The 20903-nt window shown below is 37.6% G+C and overlaps 1 protein-coding gene across 20 annotated transcripts in view; it reads left to right on the top strand.

Annotated features, from left to right (window-relative positions):
• ARAP2 (ArfGAP with RhoGAP domain, ankyrin repeat and PH domain 2) overlaps nt 1–20903 on the top strand; it is a 573065-nt gene that overhangs the window by 409376 nt on the left and 142786 nt on the right. For 17 of the 20 annotated variants that reach the window (XM_055588221.1, XM_055588229.1, XM_055588224.1 and 14 more), the window contains 3 exons: nt 932–1285; nt 15571–15640; nt 20371–20424. In XM_055588221.1, coding sequence (XP_055444196.1) covers nt 932–1285; nt 15571–15640; nt 20371–20424 — 478 coding nt within the window. Of the gene's footprint in view, nt 1–931; nt 1286–15570; nt 15641–19794; nt 19923–20370; nt 20425–20903 lie in introns of those variants that run through there. The other 3 variants (XM_055588233.1, XM_055588231.1, XM_055588242.1) reach the window with 2 other exon arrangements.

Genomic DNA, 20903 nt, shown 5'->3' with positions numbered 1-20903 from the left:
TTGCCTGGAGAATGCCATGGATTCTCCCATGGACAGAGGAACCTGGTAGGCTGCAGTGCATAGGGTCACAAAGAACTGGACATGATTGAAGTAACTGAGCACTCAAATGCGCGCGCAAGGAAGCGGTGGATTTTAGAACTCCACGTCCAGAAGGATGTAATTTGACCTCTCAGCCTATCTGTTTCATTGATTAGCAAAAACTTCTTTGTACTGAGTTTTGTTATACATAAATGGCTGAGCGAGTGTGTTTTTTCTTAAATCTATAGGAAAGTAATTAGCAATTGTGTATTCCCATAAATATTACGCATTACACAGCTTTTACCTTCTGATGTCCTGGACCTTTCTTGTTTTTTATTAGCTACTTTCTAAGTCTAGTTTTTCCTCATGTAGTTTTTTTCCTTAATCTTGCAAAATAATACTAAAGATTTCACTTTGTTTTATTACATGATGATGGAGCAGAGGGTCTTTGGAGTCCTTTTGTGGAGAGGCAGAGAAAGGACAACCAGTGGAAATAAGATCTCCAGTGCCTCTCTTCACAATGTTGTGGTTCATGATCTTGCCTGTTAAGTGGCTGACCACATACTGGTGCTGGTGAAGTTTAAATTGTGATGCAGAGAACACGGCAGTCTCCATCCTTAGTACTTACACTCAACCCCCCAAATAAACAGATCAGATTAAATGATACATAAAAGAAAAAGACACTACTTATTATAGTATATGAATCCGTATTCAAATATATGATAATGAGATAGGATAATGAGAGAGTTCTATTTTTCTCAAAGAGTTTTAAAGATTATCCAGATGCATTAATTGAGCTCAGATTTTCTTGGCCTTAAATTTCTGTAATTGGTTGTTAATAAGTAGAAAAAGTCATCTATGGCTTGTCACATACAGTACTAGGAAGTATTAACACCATTCTTTTTCCATTTAGCATATATGATAACAGGACGGAAAATATAAGTGAAAACAAAGTAGAAGATATTTGGATACCTCGAGAGGACAAAAGCAATCTTCCTATAGACTCTGCTTCAGAATCAGAGTATTCAACAGTAGAAGAATGCTTTCAGAGTTTAAGAAGAAAAAATTCAAAGCCATCTAAATCAAGGACTCAAAAAGCAGCAAATTTGGACCCTGTTAATAGGCACAGTTATCCACTAAGCTCAACAAGTGGAAATGCTGATTCACCAGTTATTTCCTCAAATGTAATATCTCCCTATGCCTGTTTTTATGGATCATCTACAAGGAAGGTTAAATCCGGATGGCTTGACAAACTCTGTCCCCAAGGGTATGTGTTCTTTATTTTTTTTCCTTAAGGGCTTATTAAAAAAAAAATTCAAGTGTATCCATTTCTAAACCTACTAGGTTGCTGCTGCTCCTCCCCACCCCACCCGTATGCATACAGAAACAGTTTTGAGACTTTTGATAACATTTTTGCAAATGCTGTTTCTTTAGATATATGAGGGACATGTGCCATGTACTGTATGGAATTCTGGGCTAAAAGATTCTGAAAACAAATTAAAACTGAAAGTCCTAATTTCACATCTAGATCCTTAATGTTAGTTTCTAACTTTGCACCAAAATGGGCTACCCTGTGTTTCAATTTGTAGCAAAGAAAAACAACACAGATTGAGTTAGTATTACTCTGCCCACACTGTTTGGCTTTTGCTCATATTATAACAGTGTTCTGTTTGGGAATACAAGGGTTATTGTAGTTAGGGAAAAGTAGGTCATTGTTAGATATTAGGCTTCACTGTTACAGATATATTGTTTTGAGTTTTGAATGTTGCACAAAAGGTCAGAGTCCCTTGAATATTATACTTTTAAAACAGATTTATCATTTCAGATGTTGACAAAGAAACTTCTGTCTTTAAGCATTTTACAGTACTGAGAAATCTTTGGAGAGGGATTATGTTTAATTAGAATTGTTTTCTGAATTTTGAGTGTCCTTTTGAAATATTTACTGGAAATGTTTCTCATGGATTATTAAATTATTTTGGGATTAAGAAGAGGTGGCAAGAATACACAGAAGAACTGTACAAAAAAGATCTTCACGACTCAGGTAATCATGATGATGTGATCACTCATCTAGAGCCAGACATCCTGGAATGTGAAGTCAAGTTGGCCTTAGGAAGCATCACTACAAACAAAGCTAGTGGAGGTGACGGAATTCCAGTTGAGCTATTTCAAATCCTGAAAGATGATGCTGTGAAAGTGCTGCACTCAATATGCCAGCAAATTTGGAAAACTCAGCTGTGGCCACAGGACTGGAAAAGGTCAGTTTTCATTCCAATCCCAAAGAAAGGCAATGCCAAAGAATGCTCAAACTACTGCACAATTGCACTCATCTCACACGCTAGTAAAGTAATGCTCAAAATTCTCCAAGCCAGGCTTCAGCAATACATGAACTGTGAACTTCCAGATGTTCAAGCTGGTTTTAGAAAAGGCAGAGGAACCAGAGACCGAATTGCCAACATCCACTGGATCGTGGAAAAAGCAAGAGAGTTCCAGAAAAACATCTATTTCTGCTTTATTGACTATGCCAAAGCCTTTGACTGTGTGGATCACAATAAACTGGAAAATTCTTCAAGAGATGGGAATACCAGACCACCTGACCTGCCTCTCGAGAAACCTGTATGCAGGTCAGGAAGCAACAGTTAGAACTGGACATGGAACAACAGACTGGTTCCAAATAGGAAAAGGAGTACGTCAAGGCTGTATATAGTCACCCTACTTATTCAACTTCTATGCAGAATACATCATGAGAAATGCTGGGCTGGAAGAAGCACAAGCTAGAATCAAGATTGCTGGGAGAAATATCAATAACCTCAGATATGCAGATGACACCATCCTTATGGCAGAAAGTGAAGAGGAACTAAAGAGCCTCTTGATGAAAGTGAAAGAGGAGAGTGAAAAAGTTGGCTTATAGCTCAACATTCAGAAAACTAAGATCATGGCATCCTGTCCCACCACTTCATGGCAAATAGATGGGGAAATAGTGGCTGACTATTTTTTGGGGCTCCACAATCACTGCAGATGGTGATTGCAGCCATGAAATTAAAAGACACTTACTCCTTGGAAGGAAGGTTATGACCAACCTAGAAAGCATATTAAAAAGCAAAGACATTACTTTGCCAACAAAGGTCCATCTACTCAAAGCTATGGTTTTTCCAGTGAACATGTATGGATGTGAGAGTTGGACTATAAAGAGAGTTGAGTGCCGAAGAATTGATGCTTTTGAACTGTGGTGTTAGAGAAGACTCTTGAGAGTCCCTTGGACTGCAAGGAGATCCAACCAGTCCATCCTAAAGGAGATTAGTCCTGGGTATTCATTGGAAGGACTGATGTTGAAGGTGAAACTCCAGTACTTTGGCCACCTCATGCGAAGAGCTGAGTCATTGGAAAAGACCCTGATGCTGGGAAAGATTGAGGGCAGGAGGAGAAGGGGATGACAGAGGATGAGATGGTTGGATGGCATCACCCACTCAGTAGACATGGGTTTGGGCAAACTCTGGGAGTTGGTGATGTACAGGGAGGCCTGGTGTGCTGCAGTTCATTGGGTCACCAAAAGTTGTACATTACTGAGCAACTGAACTGAACTGAAGTCTCTCCTGTTTAAGTTGATGTGGTATGCATCCTTATGTTGTGCTGGTTATCTCTACTCTTCCCTTGAAAGGATGCATCATTTCTAGAAAGCATTGTTTTCACCTAAAATAAATTTTATTAGCAAAAAAATTTCCAGAAGAAGAATTAGTTGACTAATGGGAGAAGAAATAGTATTTCTTAAGAAAGAAAAAAAAAATGCTGAGCACTTTTGTGGTTAGTAGTGATATAGTTAATATTTCAGCAAATCAGATATAGACTAAACTGAAGCAGAGTACTTCTTAGTATCAGGTATTTTTGTCACCTTTCTGGTTCCATTAGGGTGACAAAATAGTCAAATGTGTCTGTTTTCATCAATCATCAATATTATTGGTAAATGCATAGTCAGATTGCAAAGGTATGAGTCATTACTCAAATATACACACTGGCAGAATGAAGCAGTGAGCTGGAATAGTCTCAGATCTCTCATTTCTGTAGAAATTAAATGATTAGGGACATCCCAGCCCTCTCTAAGCATCACTGGAAGATTTAGCAAACTCTTACAGAGCCCCCAGCAGCTGTGATTTCCTGTGTGATCTCTGATGGCACCTTGCTCTTGACAGGGTTAGTATGTTTATGCTCCAGGCACCTGAGAAAGCTTCACCATTAACTGGTCACCTCTGGGACAGTTAGAATGTTATCAGAACTCTGACTTTCATCCTTTCTATTCTGAACCAGCCTAAGGTTAGAGGATGTAATTTTTTGAGATTTTTATTTTTCCATTTTAGGCAAAATAATTGAGTTTTCTGACTTTAGAGTCTTTTCCCAGTAGACCAGGATGCAGCTAGGAAAGTAAACAAAGGAGCTTGTTATATCACCAAGAAATTTGAAAGCTCTTCTCTATGATTATATTACTAAAACTTAAGAGAATTATGTGTAATTGGCCAAGAAGCCTGTGTTTATTAGACCACAAGTAGAACTTCCATTTTTCTTTTTTCTAATTAGACTCTGTAGGCTGTGGTGAGGGAGAAGGCACTGGCACCCAACTCTAGTACTCTTGCCTGGAAAATCCCATGGATGGAGGAGTCTGGTAGGCTGCAGTCCATGGGGTCACTAAGAGTCATGCCACTTTCCCTTTTCCCTTTCATGCATTGGAGAAGGAAATGGCAACCCACTCCAGTGTTCTTGCCTGGAGAATCCCAGGGACAGAGGAGCCTGGTGGGCTGCCGTCTGTGGGGTTGCACAGAGTTGGACACGACTGAAGCAACTTAGCAGCAGCAGCAGCAGCAGGCTGTGGTGAGAGCGTTTGATGCTCATTACTTAGACAAAATGATGCCTATCCATTGCTTATGCAGAGGTTGCTGAGCTTTATCTCATGTCCACACATCTCTTTGGTGCAGGTGGCAGTGATTTTGATGGTGTTCTAAATTCTGTAGAGAAAGTATTAGCAACTTTTATCTATAAAAGCTCAGATAATACATACTTTAATCTTTATAGCCATATGATGTCTGTTGGAGCTCAGTAACTCAGCTATTGGAGCATGAAAGCAGCTGCAGAGAAGGTGTAAACTGATGAATGAGGCTGTGTTTCAATGAAAATTTATTTATAAACACATCTAATGGGCCATGTTTGGCTTGTGGGACATAAGAGCATAAAACTGATTCAGTGGTGTGGCTGAAAGCTCATACCAGCTTCCTCCATCTCCCTTGGGTCCCATGTTGAAAATTATAACCTAGATTACAGAAGGGGAAAGCTGCTTTATTATTCTATCAAGTCTAGAGCCTAATCAGAAGCAGAATCCCTCTTTGAGGGCCTTTGCACTTCTTGTGTGCTTATAGCCAGAGAACAACATGGCTTATACCTTACCTTCCTCAAGGTCTTGCTCTAAAGTCTCCTTTGCATTGAGGCCCTGACACTAAAGTTAATATTATCACTTCCCCCTCTCCCACCACCCCATCACTCCCTTAACTGCTTTGTTTTTCTCATTGCTCATACACTAGCATTTATTTAATGCATAAATGCTCCATGGGGACACTCATCTCTGTTGGGTTTTGTTTACTGCAGTATCCTCAGCAGCTGGAAGGTTGCCTGGCAGTGGTAGATAACTCAGTGTTTGTTGTTGGAAAACACCTAGTGTTAGACATCATTTCTTTTCAGTTTTCCTAAAACATCAATTTTTTTTTAATTTATAGTAATGTAATAAAACTAAACTCCAAACACTGTAATGATTGGAAATCTACCTATTCTATTGATAATGCTGGTGTACATCAGCAGAGCAATGGACTCTCAGTGTGCTCATTGAAATTCTGTTTAATCTCTCAAGACAAGTACAAGTGTTGTCAGAACACAGTTTATTTTTTATTTTATTTTATTTTTAAACTTTACATAATTGTATTAGTTTTGCCAAATATCCAAATGAATCTGCCACAGGTATACATGTGTTCCCCATCCTGAACCCTCCTCCCTCCTCCCTCCCCATTCCATCCCTCTGGGTCATCCCAGTGCACCAGCCCCAAGCATCCAGTATCGTGCATCGAACCTGGACTGAGGGTGGGAAGATTTGGGAGAATGGCATTGAAACATGTAAAATATCATGTATGAAACGAGTTGCCAGTCCAGAACACAGTTTAAAGCAAATAATAGCCATACTCAGTTATCCTTCTCCAGGTAATGTTTGAAACTGTCCTCAGTCATGAGTGACATTAAACAAAGTAATCAAATTCATAATCTGGGTTTATTTCACATGATTGTCTGTTTGCTTTGAAATGGAAATGCTAGTTCTGAATCAATACACCGTATGTGAAAACTGCCCAATATTTAGTAAGAAAATAATTGTATAATACCATGCAACTAGAGAAATATGGAAACACTTCCAGCTGAGCTTAAAGTATGAAATTTATTTAAGTATTTGAGTGAACTAATTATAATATAGATTTATATTATTGGTTTTAGAAAATAAATGAAGAAAAACAGTAAAATGTTGAACTTGGGCCTGTTATTAGTGTTTCAAACAGGTCAAGCAAATGAAAAAATAGTCTTTTGTGTTAAAAAAAAACAACAAAAAAACTACTGGTTTTGAGGATGAAATACCAAGTCTCTTTCCTTCCTCTTTCCTATTTGTAACTCATAAGCTCAAGCTTTTCAGTAGGTCTGAGTAGATGCAAATATGGAAGACTGGATAGAATTTATTACAAAATTTCCTAAATATAGGACTCAGAGGAAGAATCCTGTGAATTGCTATAAAGAAAAGAGAAACATGGTTGAATGTGCTTCTGGGAGAAGCACAATTGAAATATCCAAGATTATCTGCAATTAGAAAACCCATTTGACTTCTTAACCTGCTGTTTCCTAAGAATGTTTGTGTGTTCAGTATTTAGTATAATGCACCAAGCATATTTATAAAAAAATGCAATGTATCTTAAGGAATTTACATTTTATTTCCCAAGATGTTTAAGAACTTTTTTTCTTGTTGTTGGTGTTCAGTCACTAAGTCGTGTCTGACTCTTTGCGACTCCATGATCTGCAGCACACCAGGCTTAATTCTTCTTTAAAAAATTATTCATTTTTTAACTATAGAGAAGCATTGTGTAGAAATCTGAGTCTGGGGCAGCAGGAGCTGAACATTTAAGGCTAATCCAGCAACGTGTGAATATAATACACTTAAACTATGGAAGAATACAATGAGCAAAATGTGTTCCTTGTCTTTTCTGTGTCTTCCTCTTAAGGCAGAAAAAAATACAAAGAAAGATAAACTCAGAAGACAAAGTATAACAGTTGGTACAGAAAGGTCCACAGAGTACAGAATCATGAGGTTACAGAGGGGCTGAGAAAACATTTCTTCAAAGATCATCTCAGGAGGAGGAATCCCAGCTCAATGACCTTTGGAAAATGCCAGTTAAAACCATTTTAACTGGCATTTCTAGCTAAGTACTTTTCAGACTAGAGGGAGTGAAAAGGCACTGATATAGGTGATATCCGTATGTGCTGAAGTCTATGAGATAAATAGAGGGATTAGTTGAAGTTATTTATGGAAGAAACAAATTAGGCTCTAGGATCAGGAGGGAAAATCAGGCAGAGAATTACATGTCCAGGTTGAACACAGAACTAGGGAAAGTGAAAAAGCCAGAGATCAAATATCAAAAAAGGGGGCAAATCCCAAGCAGTGGTTGAGGGATCACTTAGAAGCCAGTAACCCAGGACTTGAAGGATACTGGAGCTTATACTGTGGGTTCCTTTGTCAGTGCTGACTTCCCAGACAGTGCCCAGAGTCTCCAACGCTGCTTCTGTGGAGTAACTCTCTACCTGCTCTGTAGTAGGTGAGGACCTGTTTCTGTGGAGTAACTCTACCTGCTCCGTAGTGGGTGAGGACCTCCAGCCTCCCCACAATGCTGTCCTGTAAGCAGCCTTTCAATGAAAAGCAGATGTAATGGAAAATTGACAAGTCTCTGACCAAAGTGAAAGTCATTCAGTCGTGTTCAACTCTTTGTGACCCCATGGACTATATATAGTCCATGGAATTCTCTAGGCCAGAATACTGGAGTGGGTAGTTTTTCCCTTCTCCAGGGGATCTTCCCAACCCAGGGATCGAACACAGTCTCCCTCATTGCTGGTGGGTTCTGTAACCAGCTGAGCCACAAGGAAAGCCCAAGAATACTGGAGTGGGTAGCCTATCCCTTCTCCAGTGGATCTTCCTGAATCGAACTGGGGTCTCCTGCATTGCAGGCAGATTGTTTACAACTGAATTATCAGGGAAGCCTACACCTTTTGAACTTGAAGTTGAATCTTAAATCTCTGACAAAAAGTATTTTTTTATACTGGAAACTAGTTGGCCATTTCTCAAACCACACATCACTTGTGAAGAATGTGCCAAGCAACTAAAAAGTTTCCCAATTTTATCTGTAGTTTGAGGAGAAAACTTTTAGTTTTAATGCTTATTAAAATAACGTAACTATTTTCTTTCTGTCAGTCTAGCTAGTGAAGTGAATGAATGGAATCAGAAATTAGAATTTTCAGGCTATTGCTCCTTTCCTATGTGACTCAGTTTCTCAGAATCTCTGTATCCCACACATAAAAATGTAAGGTCAATTGCATTTCCACAAATCTTCTGATTCTCAGCCACTTGTCCTTCCTTTATAGTCACTTCCAGAGTCACTTGTGCATGTATCTCCTGAGACTCTGAAATTCTGTGAGTAAACTTGTTTTGCCTTCAATTTGATCTGTTGCAGGCTTAGCAGTCAGCTCTCCTGACTTGAAACCTCCTGAGTTGGTTCTATCCCTTCTTGTGCTTTCTTGATTTCCTGATACTGTTCTTTACATTTTTGTTCAAGTTAGTTTGTAGGTATTTATTTTTATTTGTTTTTTTCATCCTTTGAGATTTTAGGAGAAGTAGAGATAAATGCCGGAGAAGGCAATGGGAATGCACTCCAGTACTCTTGCCTGGAAAATCCCAGGGATGGGGGAGCCTGGTGGGCTGCCATCTATGGGGTTGCACAGAGTCGGACACGACTGAAGCGACTTAGCAGCAGCAGCAGCAGAGATAAATGCAAACTTTTAAGTGGTCATCTTAGCTAGAAGCTGTTGAGTTGTTTTATTTATTTATTTTTACACGGTATGACTCCATAAAATAGAGAGGTCTGAGTCTTTTAACATAGTTTTACATATACCATGTCATGTAAGAACAAAACTCTTTGTAAATATTAGCAAAATTGTGAGTCACACATTGAAATTTGTCCTTTATCGTTAACTTCTAAAGCTCCTTTGGCACTTGAGATTTTATGTTAAAATTTGTTTTTTCCTCATTTAAAGCAGAGATGGAAGCTGGGATTTCAGAAAATTTTTGTTTGTTTTTTTTTTTGGCCTCAGCTCATTTTGGTTCATATTATCTTGGAAACAATCATTTTGGTTTGGTTAAAAGTGAAGAAATGCACTCTAGAAATACACTTTAGAATAGAAAAGTGCTGATATTTTATAGAAATATTATAATTCCTTGAATGTGTATCTAAAATACTTTATACTAATACTGCAGGATTTAAAAGCTTCGTACTTAAGAGCTATGTGATTAAATGATTAGCTGAAAGAAAAAAGAGCTGTTAAATAAAAATCTGGATTTTTGGAAATTGTACCAAAAATATTGAGTCTAGCTAGACTCAATTAGGGTTAGAGCAGAAAATAAGATAAAATATGCATAGACTTCTTCAGCACTATGTAAATAAGGCAGGTGAATCTGAAATAGCATATTTATGATACCTTTTTCTTAGATATTTTTGAAATAATTGAGAAGTATGTTTGTGATGATTAATAAAAGTCATAAATTTTGACTTAGTTACTTTTCAGTTGTGTGATATTTAAAGATGACAATTTGGTAGCCTCTACCACTTTAATGTCATTGGTTAGCATACTGATCGAATTTTTAAAGAGTTAAAAGATATATTAAAAAAATAAAAACCTTGCTGGCACTTCAGATCGAAATTAAATAGGAGTGCCTTCATGTAAGTACTTCATAGAGATTTAATTGTTTGTATATACACAGTTGTTTAAAAGAGCTTTTAAAATACACAGTTTTTGAGACAATAAAAACCAACACCAGGTGGCGAGACTGTATTTAAGATAGCAGTTGAAACTGCCCTACCAGAACTCAAGGGAAGAGCTTATAGAAATCAGTAACACTGCATCTGCCTTATAAATTATTGTAAAAAAAACTTCTCAAAGCAATGTTTCCCTTTAGGATCCTAACAACAAAATAGTATAAAACCTAGGCTAATATTTTTATTGTCTGCTTTAACCTTTTTTCCTGAAGGAATTCTGAAGTACTTTGCAGAATTGAACTCACATATCAAATGGGCGGAGGTCAAATGTTACCGCGACCTGAAGGAATAGGCAAGATACTTAGCTGTGAAAATGTGCCAGCATCTGTTCTGAGTAGTTGTTAAGAGCACAGACTTAGGGACCAGACTGCCTGAATTTTCTTCATAGAAATGATCTTTATTAATTGTGTGACTTGGGTAAATTATTTAACCTGCCAGTCCTTCAGTGCCTTCATCTGTAAAATGGGAATATTTTTGCCTCCTATGGTTGTTTGGAGGAGTAAATGAATTAATATTTATGTATAGCTTGCTACAGTGTCTAGAACAAAGCACTATATAAGTGTTTGTTATTTTTATTATCAAGATTATTGTGCCAAATAAGTTCTTTATTGACTGAGGTTTTAAAATCGGTGTATAATAATTTATCAGTATTTCAGATCTAATTTATGTCATGTGATAGTAGGAACACAGACTGGAATGACATTGTTTTTATATCTTGTGTGTTTTCAACATTTACTAAATAAATTGTTAATTGAAATTTAAGGGAAAGGTATAAGTTATGTTAGAGAAAGCTTTTAAAGTACTTTAGCAACCTCTAATTGTCTGTAATAGATTAATTTTACATACTTACATTGGAATTAGTTGCTGGATATTGAGTAGACGTTTATAAATATATGAGAAAAATATTTAATTCTTACACAGAAAAGATAATTCTTAAAAATCAACTATTCATAACTTTCTTTTTAAATTTAAAATTGTATTGACATTTATAAACAGTGCATCTTAAGCTCTCCCTTTTATGCAGTTGAAATTTTGATTAAATTTTAGAGTTTGCCAGTTCAAATCCAAGTGTCCATTTGGCAGAAAGGGGACTTATATTGTGAGATAGTATCTAAGTACAAGTTCTTATCTTTAACCAATTGATAGAACTTAGTATTAAAGTTCACATGCAGAAAATAGCTAATTTAATGTTGACACATTTAATGAATAAAATAGATTATATGTGTAATTTTAGAAACATATTTGTTAATTTGCATCTTTAAATAGGAAGATACAAAATGCACATATCTTAAAGAATATATTTTAAGAAGATGTAACTGTGAAATGTATTTTAAAATTACATGGAAATATTGATGAATTAAAAAGTTTTTGTCAGAAAAATCTGATCTTTAGTATTTGAAAAGAACAAAAGAAATTAAGGGTAAAGTGGTTGAGTTAGTAATTTATTTTCTGTATCCATAAAATGAGAATTTGAGGAAGCATCTTACAATGAGAAATACATTTATTTGTTATTCTATGCACTAGATATTGAGCATATTTTATATGCTAGAAACTGGTAGTCATTGGTTTTACATTGATTAAAAAGACATGGTTTCTGTGCTCAAAAATCTCAGTATCTATTGAATAGTATGGGAAATGGAGGACACAAAATAAATGTATAATTGAAAATTATCCTAAGTGTCATTAAGAAATGGAGCAAGAGGCCAAAGGAACCTGAAGGATTTGTGTTACTTAACGGTGACCACTTAGGGAAATGACTTTTGAACTGAGATCTCAAGGGCAAGCCAGCCGTGTGAGGAGCAGGCAGCATTTTCTTGGCATATGGGAAGCCCACAAGACAAAAAAGAATCTAGAGAGAGGAGACAGTATGGTTGGAAGACAGTGTCCACAGAATAGGTACCCACAGATTGGATGCCTGGCTGGATGAATGAAAGATAGCAGAAGTAATATTTTAATGGTAGGATTGCAAAGTGGCTGTCTTCATCTACAGAGCAGTTGGTTTTTCAGCTGCCACACTCTCATTCCATTTCATTGTGGGCTGGGATTTGTCTTATTTACCTCATCTTCCATAGCTTATTAGACAGATTTAACCTTCATACTGTGCAGTACAGCAGCAATTAGAAGCAAAGGATTAGAGACATATCTAATCCTTCAGATACACATCTCACAGCATCTTAAAAACATAGTGCTAAGTGAAAAAAAGTGAGAAACAGTGAGATCTATAGCACCATGCCATTTATGTAAATTAAAAATACATGTTTTGTGAACTTATGGCTAGTGGGAGGAAGGCATAGTTAGGGAGTTTGAAATGGACATGTATGCACTGCTGTATTTGAAAGGGAATAACCAACAAGGACCTACTGTATAGCACATGGGACTCTGCTAAATGTTATGTGGCAGCCTGGATGGGAGGGGAGCTTGGGGGAGAACGGCTGTATGTATATGTATGGCTGAGTCCTTTTGTTGTTCACCTGAAACTACCATGACATTGTTAATCAGCAATACCCCAATACAAAATAAAAAGGTAAAAAAAATACAGGGTTAAAATGGCTGAACACATGCAATAGTCACCTGGCAGTTGAGAAAATCAAAATGGTTGGAGTATCTTAGGAGTTGAGTCTCTCAGAGGCAGAGGTTTTGGTTGACTTTCTTCAGAAAGCCAAGTATTAAGTGTGCTCTTTGTAGTCAGTGCCTAAGAGAACAAATGTAGCTAGGCATGTGGTAGCATCTCTGACTGATCACTGAGCTGTCTGCCCTCCCTCTTCCCCTACTCATTTTCCTGGATGATGCCTCAGACCTCAAACTGTCTATCCAGATGCTAATGGAATTCTAAGAAAACTTTAAGTCCAAGTGACTGCAACTGAACAGTCTTAAGTAAGACAGGTTAAAGTAGGTTCTAAACTTCTTTTTAGTCCGTGCTTTGGCAGGTTTTGAAACTCTGAATCTAACTCTGAGGTTTCAGAAGTTTTCCCGCCTTCTGCCAGCCTTTCTTTTAAAATACAGATTATTTGAGTGCTGGTCAGTTGAGGTTTTACTTGTCATCTTGCTGTTTTGCTAAGGGGACATTTGCTTAATCATGTCGCTCTTTTAGTCAACAGATTCTTTTTTAGTGCCATATTGTCTCTGTGTTAGCTGCTGATCATATAGTAGAGAATGAAATATCCTTGGACTTTGTCCTTGTAAAGCGTAAGGACTGGTGTGGGAGTCAGACATTAAGCAACTCAACAAACATAACTACAGACTGTGTTAAGTGCTATGAGGAAAAAGAGAGGGTGCTTTCAGAGAATAACTTTGTGATTTGCTTTGGATTGGTTTGTCAGGGGAGGAATGTCTGTGTGGGTGGTTAAGTGGAACTCTGAAAGATAAGGAGTAGTTAGCCAAGGAATTAGAGCGGTAATGGAAGGTCCTAAGGCCTTTATCTCCTACAGATGTTGATTATTTTTATTCTAAAATGGGAGATTATATGCACTACTGAACTCTGCTGCTGCTAAGTCTCTTCAGTCGTGTCCGACTCTGTGTAACCCCATAGACGGCAGCCCACCAGGCTCCCCCATCCCTGGGATTCTCCAGGCAAGAACACTGGAGTGGGTTGCCATTTCCTTCTCCAATGCATGAAAGTGAAAAGTGAAAGTGAAGTCACTCAGTCGTGTCCGACTCTTAGCGACCCCATAGACTGCAGCCCACCAGGCTGCTCCGTCCATGGGATTTTCCAGGCAAGCGTACTGGAGTGGGCTGCCATTGCCTTCTCTAGTTTCCTACTGTTCGGTATGTAAGGTGGGCAGATGCCTGACACAAAATCTTGATTTCTTGAATTAGTGTTGAGATTGTGTGGGAGGGAGGGTGTCTAGTTACCTGCCTTTAAGTGTGACAGATCAACATGAAATGAGCCTAGTGATTTTATTCAATGTATAATTATTGTGTATTTGCTTAGTATTTTTTACCTTGTAACTCTTAATGCTGGCTATTTGAAGAACTCTTGGGTTCTGTGAAGAAAGTAAAAACCAACACTGTTGAATGTTGCAAGGTTAAGAGAACACGTGGCACACCAAGAGAAGTTAAAAAGAAGCAGAAGGTTGAGGGAATAAGCCGGAAAGAACAAGGTAGTTGGTTGTGGTTATATAATTTTAAGCTTTTGTCATAGTCTTAGTACTTCATGATTAACCTTTTTAGCTCTTATCATAGTCTTACTACTTCATGATTAACTGAACGCTTATATGTGACAATGTTGTCCACACCAATGGATTTTGAAACTTCTCTCAGATCAATTTGCTCTAATTATATCTAAGGAGAATAATTTGGCTAACGATCAACGTGGGCGGCTTGCTGTATTTCTTTAGTGTAACAAGTGTGTGGGCTCAGGAAGTAGCCCGGAAGACAAGTTCTCCACACTTTCTGAAGTGCTTTTTCTATCTTTAAATCTTCTGAAAACCACAGAAAGTTATACAATTTCCTTAACTTAAATGTGTTAGAAAACTGCAAAAGGAAAAGGTAGACCTGGTTATCCACTTAGTTTAGAGATGACTTTTAAAATAGGAAGTTAGTTTTTGTATATTATCTGTGATAAAGGCCAAAGGTGTCTCGATTGTGTCAGTTCATGCTGAGTCATGTAGAGAATAGACAGTCAAAATCTTTAGGGCTGTCTGACTTTGGTGAAAGGGACTGAAAAATAAAAACAAGCCCAAGTAGAAGTGGGTCTTCAGTTTTCCCTTATATAGTCAGGATGATTTTTTTCCTCCTTTATGCCTAAATAGAGAACATATGACATAATTTTGCTTTGCTTCTCGAGTCAACAACCATTTCAAACTGCATTTGCCTTTCATATGGTTCTTTTTCTCAAAATGTTAATGTTTCAGAGAATTTTGGATGATTGCAAATGATTCTCTATATTTAGACAGGGCCTTTTCAGCTTATTTGATCAGAATTAAATATATTTATGTAAATCCAATTGACAAAGCTTTGTTATTTTAGCAAAACATTATTAATGCTCCAAAGCAGAGATTTAAAAGCTAAGATAAAATGTTATAATCTTAATGAAAGATAAAAATTCTTATTATTAATGCTTTCATTAAGGGATTATCCCTTTAAAGGATATGATGTGATGATCGTGTTTTTGTCCACACTTTACAGGTGTGGGGATGACACTGTAAGTTACAGTTTAAAAATGATGACCCTGTTAGAAGTATCCTTTTTAAAAACACCTAGGTCAACTGATTAGAAAGTGTCATTGTATGTATTTTCTTTCCTTTGTACCATTGCCTAAACTGCATCATCACAGCCTATTGTTTTCTTCACTGTTTTAACAGCAGCAAATGGGAATGTACTGAAACACAGTTATGGTACAAATGCATTTAAAATCCAAGTTCATGGTTCTTAAAAATGTGAAATGACAATTTCATGTGTTTTACAGAAAACGCATGTTTCAGAAGAGATGGGTGAAATTTGATGGCCTTAGCATTTCTTATTACAATAATGATAAGGTAAGTATGTTTTACAGTTTTAAAAGATTGTCCTGTGTGTGCTGAATTTATTTCAATAAACTAAGCACATGATTTGGTCTTAAGTTGTTGGATTATCAAGATGAAAGGAATTTGCATAGGGTAAAACACTTAACTCTTTTCATAGGTTAACTTTCTCGTGGTGCATAAAATTGAGATTTTTAAAAACTTATGTATCTAACAATTATTTGTGGAGAATCTCCTGCAAACTACTAGAATTGCTATAGATGATATACAGATATATAAGAAATTGACTTTATTTTAGGTAGCACTAAGAATGTTTAGAAAACAATACCACAAAGGAGAAGTTACTTTGTTCTCTAGAAGGGCTATGAAGGAACCAAGGAATGCTTCTTGCACGAGATTTCAAATGGCCATGAATTTTGAAGAAAGAGGAGTTTGTATGTAAACAGAAAGAACAGGACTTGATAGCTGATAGAATGAGTTGCCCAGATTCTTTGATGGGAAAATAGTGTATGTGAGGGAGACTAATGGCTGATAAAGCTGAGAAGGTTGGGTTTGGAGTTCCAGCTCATTGAAAATCTTAAAGTGCAAGGGCTTAAAATGTATTCTTTCAGCAGTTGAATCTTAATGACATGTACTGTTTTCATCAGGTGCTTCTTCATTATACAAGAATGTCTTTATTCTTAAGAGCTGTAGACTGAGATATTTTGGAGTGAAGTGTCACGAAATCTGAAAATGTCTCAAATTTACCTCTCTATATATACTTTATATATAAGTATATTTATACATTATAGATATATATGTAAATGCACACATGCATAGTTAGGTAAAACAAAAAAGTTTCAGTGTTAACAAATGTCAAATTGAGGTAGAGGTTATGAATGTTCATTGTACTAATCTTTCAACTTCTATGTGTTTGAAAATTTCCTTAAATAAAAAGTTGGTACTAATAAATATACCTGATTTTTTTGTTAGTCAAAATCATACAATTTTATAATCTTAACTGTACATTCTTTTAATATACAAACAACAGTTAACCACATTCTCTTATTTAAAGTTTATAATCTAACATCATCTTCTCATTAGAGATTTTTCACTGCCTTATATTGGTGTTATTTCTGGCTTGAACATTGAGGTTGATTGCTTTTCCTATATTGATTCTTCAGTGCTACAAGGACAAAGAGCATAAGCTTTTAGAAATAAAGTAACACACACTACAGGCTAAAACACAGGATAGTAGGAGATTTAGAGAAGTGTTCACTGGTTTCACTTTGCAGGGATCACTTTGCAGGATGGTGAGATGAATATTTGTAAATGCTAGTTTTCTACCTTAGCTGCTGTTTTTAGTTTGCTTGTTGATTTGAATATCCAGGCAGTTTCTGTAACGTAGGGTGGTTATAATGTACGCTCTGTACCTGATGCAATCTCACCCCTGGTTTTCTTCATCACCTGTGCCCTTCTCTGATTTGCTTGAAATGAGGAAGGAAACTATTCAGAAGTGAGGCAGGCTTCCCTGTCATCAGGCTCATTATCCCCTTCTGGGGGGAGAGAATGTCTAGTATCTCTGACCAACCAGATTCATTCTGTCCTTTAAAAGCTCATCTCAACTGCATTGAGGAGACGAGCACCTACCCGCCTTGATGCAATAAAGATGACGCAGCCTTGGCTTGAAATCGAGACAAAAAGTTTATGGTAAAACAAATTATGTTTCGGATTCCATGCTCTCAATGCCAAGGGCCTGGGTTTGATCCATGGTTGGGGAACTAAGATCCTAAGCCGTGTGGTATGGCATATATATATATATATATAAAACAAATTATTTAGCTTCACATTAAAATTTTTTAAAATGTTCAATTGTTTCCTATGGCACTTTTTTCCTTTACTATTCAGATGATTGGTGTCATGTTGGCAAAAGAACCCCAGGACCACTAGATTTGGTGTTTCCTAAAAGGAGATGTGGTTTCTGTTGTGACCCTTCTGGCTAAAGGGCTGGATTGGTGGACTGGGAAGAGAGGAATGTAGGGCCAGTGAAAAGAGGGCTCGGGTGGGGCCATAGCTGCCATCTCAGCTGGGTGTGGAGTTCTCATCACTGGTTGCAGCTCCAGGGCTCTTGAGCACAGGGTCACTAGTTGTGACACACGAACTTAATTGCTCTGTGACATGTGAGATCTTCCTGGGCCAGGGATCAAATCTGTGTCTCCTGCATTGGCAGGCAGATTCTTTACCACTGAGCCACCAGGGAAGCCCCTTCCAGTGTTTAAATATACACTTGAGGGGCATGTGGCCGGGCTTTCAGGAGACAGTTTGCAGAGTTGCCTATTCCCTTAGTTTTCTTCTGTTTTTCTCAGTGCCACTCAATCATGTCTCAGCAAGGCCTTTTCAATTGTATTACTGAAAATGGCATCATCCCAGCAGGTTTGATATCTTGTCACCTGCCAAGAGATCTGACTCACCCTCCTCTCACTCAGCTGTGGGCAGAATTGCCCCGTGGTCCTTTCATTGTCTGCAAGTGGTAGATAAATGACAAACTTGACCTAAATATCTGTGTGTTATAGGCTCTGGGGATGCTTTAGAATTTCTTTCCTTGAGGAAAATTTTACACTCTGAAAAACGCAGTCATTTTGAGCCTGGTGTCATTGAGTTTCCTTCCCCCCCTCCCCTGTATTGTCTTTATCGTGTGCTGGAAGGGAAATGTAAAGTCACCTCTACAGTGTTAAAAAATTTCGAGATTGATCTTGATAATTCATAATAGTTATAAATGAGCCTTTAGAGAAACCGCAACTTCCTAAAGTTCAAGTGACATAGTACACTTTGCTTCTTAAGTACATTTTGATCACTTCTGGGGGATTCATTTTTCTATTACTCTTCCATAAGTACTGACCTGTTAAACAACATTATTGTAGATATGTGGGTAAGTTGTTATATTTTTAAGGAATTAAAAAAAAATTTCTATGAAGAGATTTAGTGGAAGGAAAATCTCCTTTTTAAAATTCCTGTGTCTTTCCCTACAATGTCGCTTGACTTTTCTCTACTGAAAAATTGGTTAATGGTAAAATTTTATTCAACAAATAGTTAATTATCCCATTAGAGATATGTATTTTATAAACTCCTATAATCCTTAGGCAAACTGCAACTTGAGAGTGGACCACCTAGAAGTGATAAATGCTTTTGAATACTCTTAATTTTTCATTATCTGGTCTCAGCCAGTACAAACTTACAGTCAGATAGACCCTTCCACTGTTCCAAGGGTGCTGGGCCTCTTCACATCTCTCAGGCTGCCTGACAGTGGAGAGACAGTCTCTTCCTCCTGTCAATTCCTAGAGCCCTTAGTAGTCCAGTACAGGTTGGTACCTGCCTGTATTTATTGAATTTTTCTTTGCTAAACCAGTCATGTGATGTCTGTCTGTGCAGGGACTTTTTTCAACAGTATCAGAGTACAACTGTGAAAAACTTGGGCATATCTTTTCATGTAGTCTCACCTCTGTGGTTTTGCTCTTCCTTCTGAATCCATTAGACATTACAGTCCATGAAAATCCTGTGCAAACTTCAAGGCCCATCTTGTTCATCTTCATGAATCTTTCCTTTATTCTCTCCAACTATGGCATTTGAACAATAATAAGCAGGAAAAGTGAGAAGAAGCACTAGCTGAAAGTAGGGAAGCAAATCAGGAGAGTGGGAAGCAAATCAGGCATTAATTTATCAGGATGTAGGCTGTATAGGCTGGTGGAAGTATTAAAAAATAAATTTAGAAAAATATTAAAAATGAGCTGTCAGAATTTGTATAATTGTGATTGATTGGACATAAGATTCATTCATTCAGAAAATATACAATACTGATTATGTGAAAGGTGATGAAGGAAATAGAACTATGATGCACAGTCAGTTTAGAAAGATTGTGTTAATCAGATGATCACAAGTAAATATAAAGATCATCATTTAAATTAGAGTTAGTAATTGTTATAGAGGAAGAGCACAGGTTCCTATTAAATTAAGATTTTCTTCCTGGGTCAGGATGAGGGGCCTGAGAGAAAAGCCGAGTTGGAGGACTTTTTTCAGGAATATAAATTCCCTGGTGGCTCAGAGGTTAATGCGTCTGCCTGCAATGTGGGAGACCTGGGTTCGATCCCTGGGTCAGGAAGATCCCCTGGAGAAGGAAATGGCAACCCACTCCAGTGTTCTTGCCTGGAGAATCCCATGGATGGAGGAGCTTGGTGGGTTACAGTCCACGGGGTCACAAAGAGTCGGACACGACTGAGCGACTTCCCTTTCATATGCTGAAACAGAAAAAGAAATGGAAGCAGTAAGTATGTGAAGATGGATATGTAAAATGGTGCCTTGCAGAACAGAGTGTGTGGTGTCACTGGATTGAGCAGAACCATGATGTGTCAAGGAGCTTCAGGAAGGCTCATGTGACTAGAAAGCATCAGGAAGTGGCGGGGAGCAAGTTGACATTGTAGCTGTAGGGGAGTGCCAAGTCATGTGGGTGCAGAAGAGTAGCCCAAGTCAAAGGCTATTCTGTCGAAGACTGATTGACCAAGAAGTGATATCTTAATAGACCATTATAAATGAAGATAATTCAGTTTTAGAGTTTGAGGTGGTTATGGGAGAGTTAGAGGTACCATGGATGATGCAAAAATATCGGCATGGAATGGATAGAAATAGACAAGGAATAGAGGAAGAGACAGATTTTAGAATTCTCCCCATAAAATTGGTAGTTGAAATAGTAAGAAGGGATTTTTTTCCCTTAGGAAGAGAAGCTAAAACCCCCAAAATGGAAAATAAGGAGAAGAAAAAGTTATTCTGTAAGTACTCATTCCTTAACATCCCTCTCCTTTTTCTAGGAAGTTACCTCCTCATATTCCTAAATTACAGTTCAAATATCTTACTTGATTTTGGCTGCTTGAGAGGACAAAGGAACATCTTCAAGGCATTGTTATTGAAGATGACATTAAAGATGAATAGGGTTTTGATGAATACGTGAAGTCAGGGATCAGGGATAGAGGAAGACAGCGGAGCAGAGGAAACTGTCAAATAACTAAGAGGGAATACCATGAGAATATAATGTATGTCCTCAACTGGCAGAGGAGAAACCTCCCAGGAGACCCGCCTTCCTGCTCCCAGCAGCTGTCTTTTACTCATCTGCTATGTACGGCTGGAGTTTGCTGCTGGGAGGAATATGAACATGACACTTGTGCTCTGCATGGAATGACTTAGTACATTCTTTGCCTAACCGGTTGTTTCAGATCCTTGGGACTTGACTCAAAAGGAATGATTCCATGGA

Source organism: Bubalus kerabau, chromosome 7 (genome assembly GCF_029407905.1).
Source record: "Bubalus kerabau isolate K-KA32 ecotype Philippines breed swamp buffalo chromosome 7, PCC_UOA_SB_1v2, whole genome shotgun sequence".
Classification (NCBI taxonomy): domain Eukaryota; kingdom Metazoa; phylum Chordata; class Mammalia; order Artiodactyla; family Bovidae; genus Bubalus; species Bubalus kerabau.
Note: the sequence above shows the minus strand (reverse complement) of the source record. Positions and strands in the feature narration are given on the sequence as shown.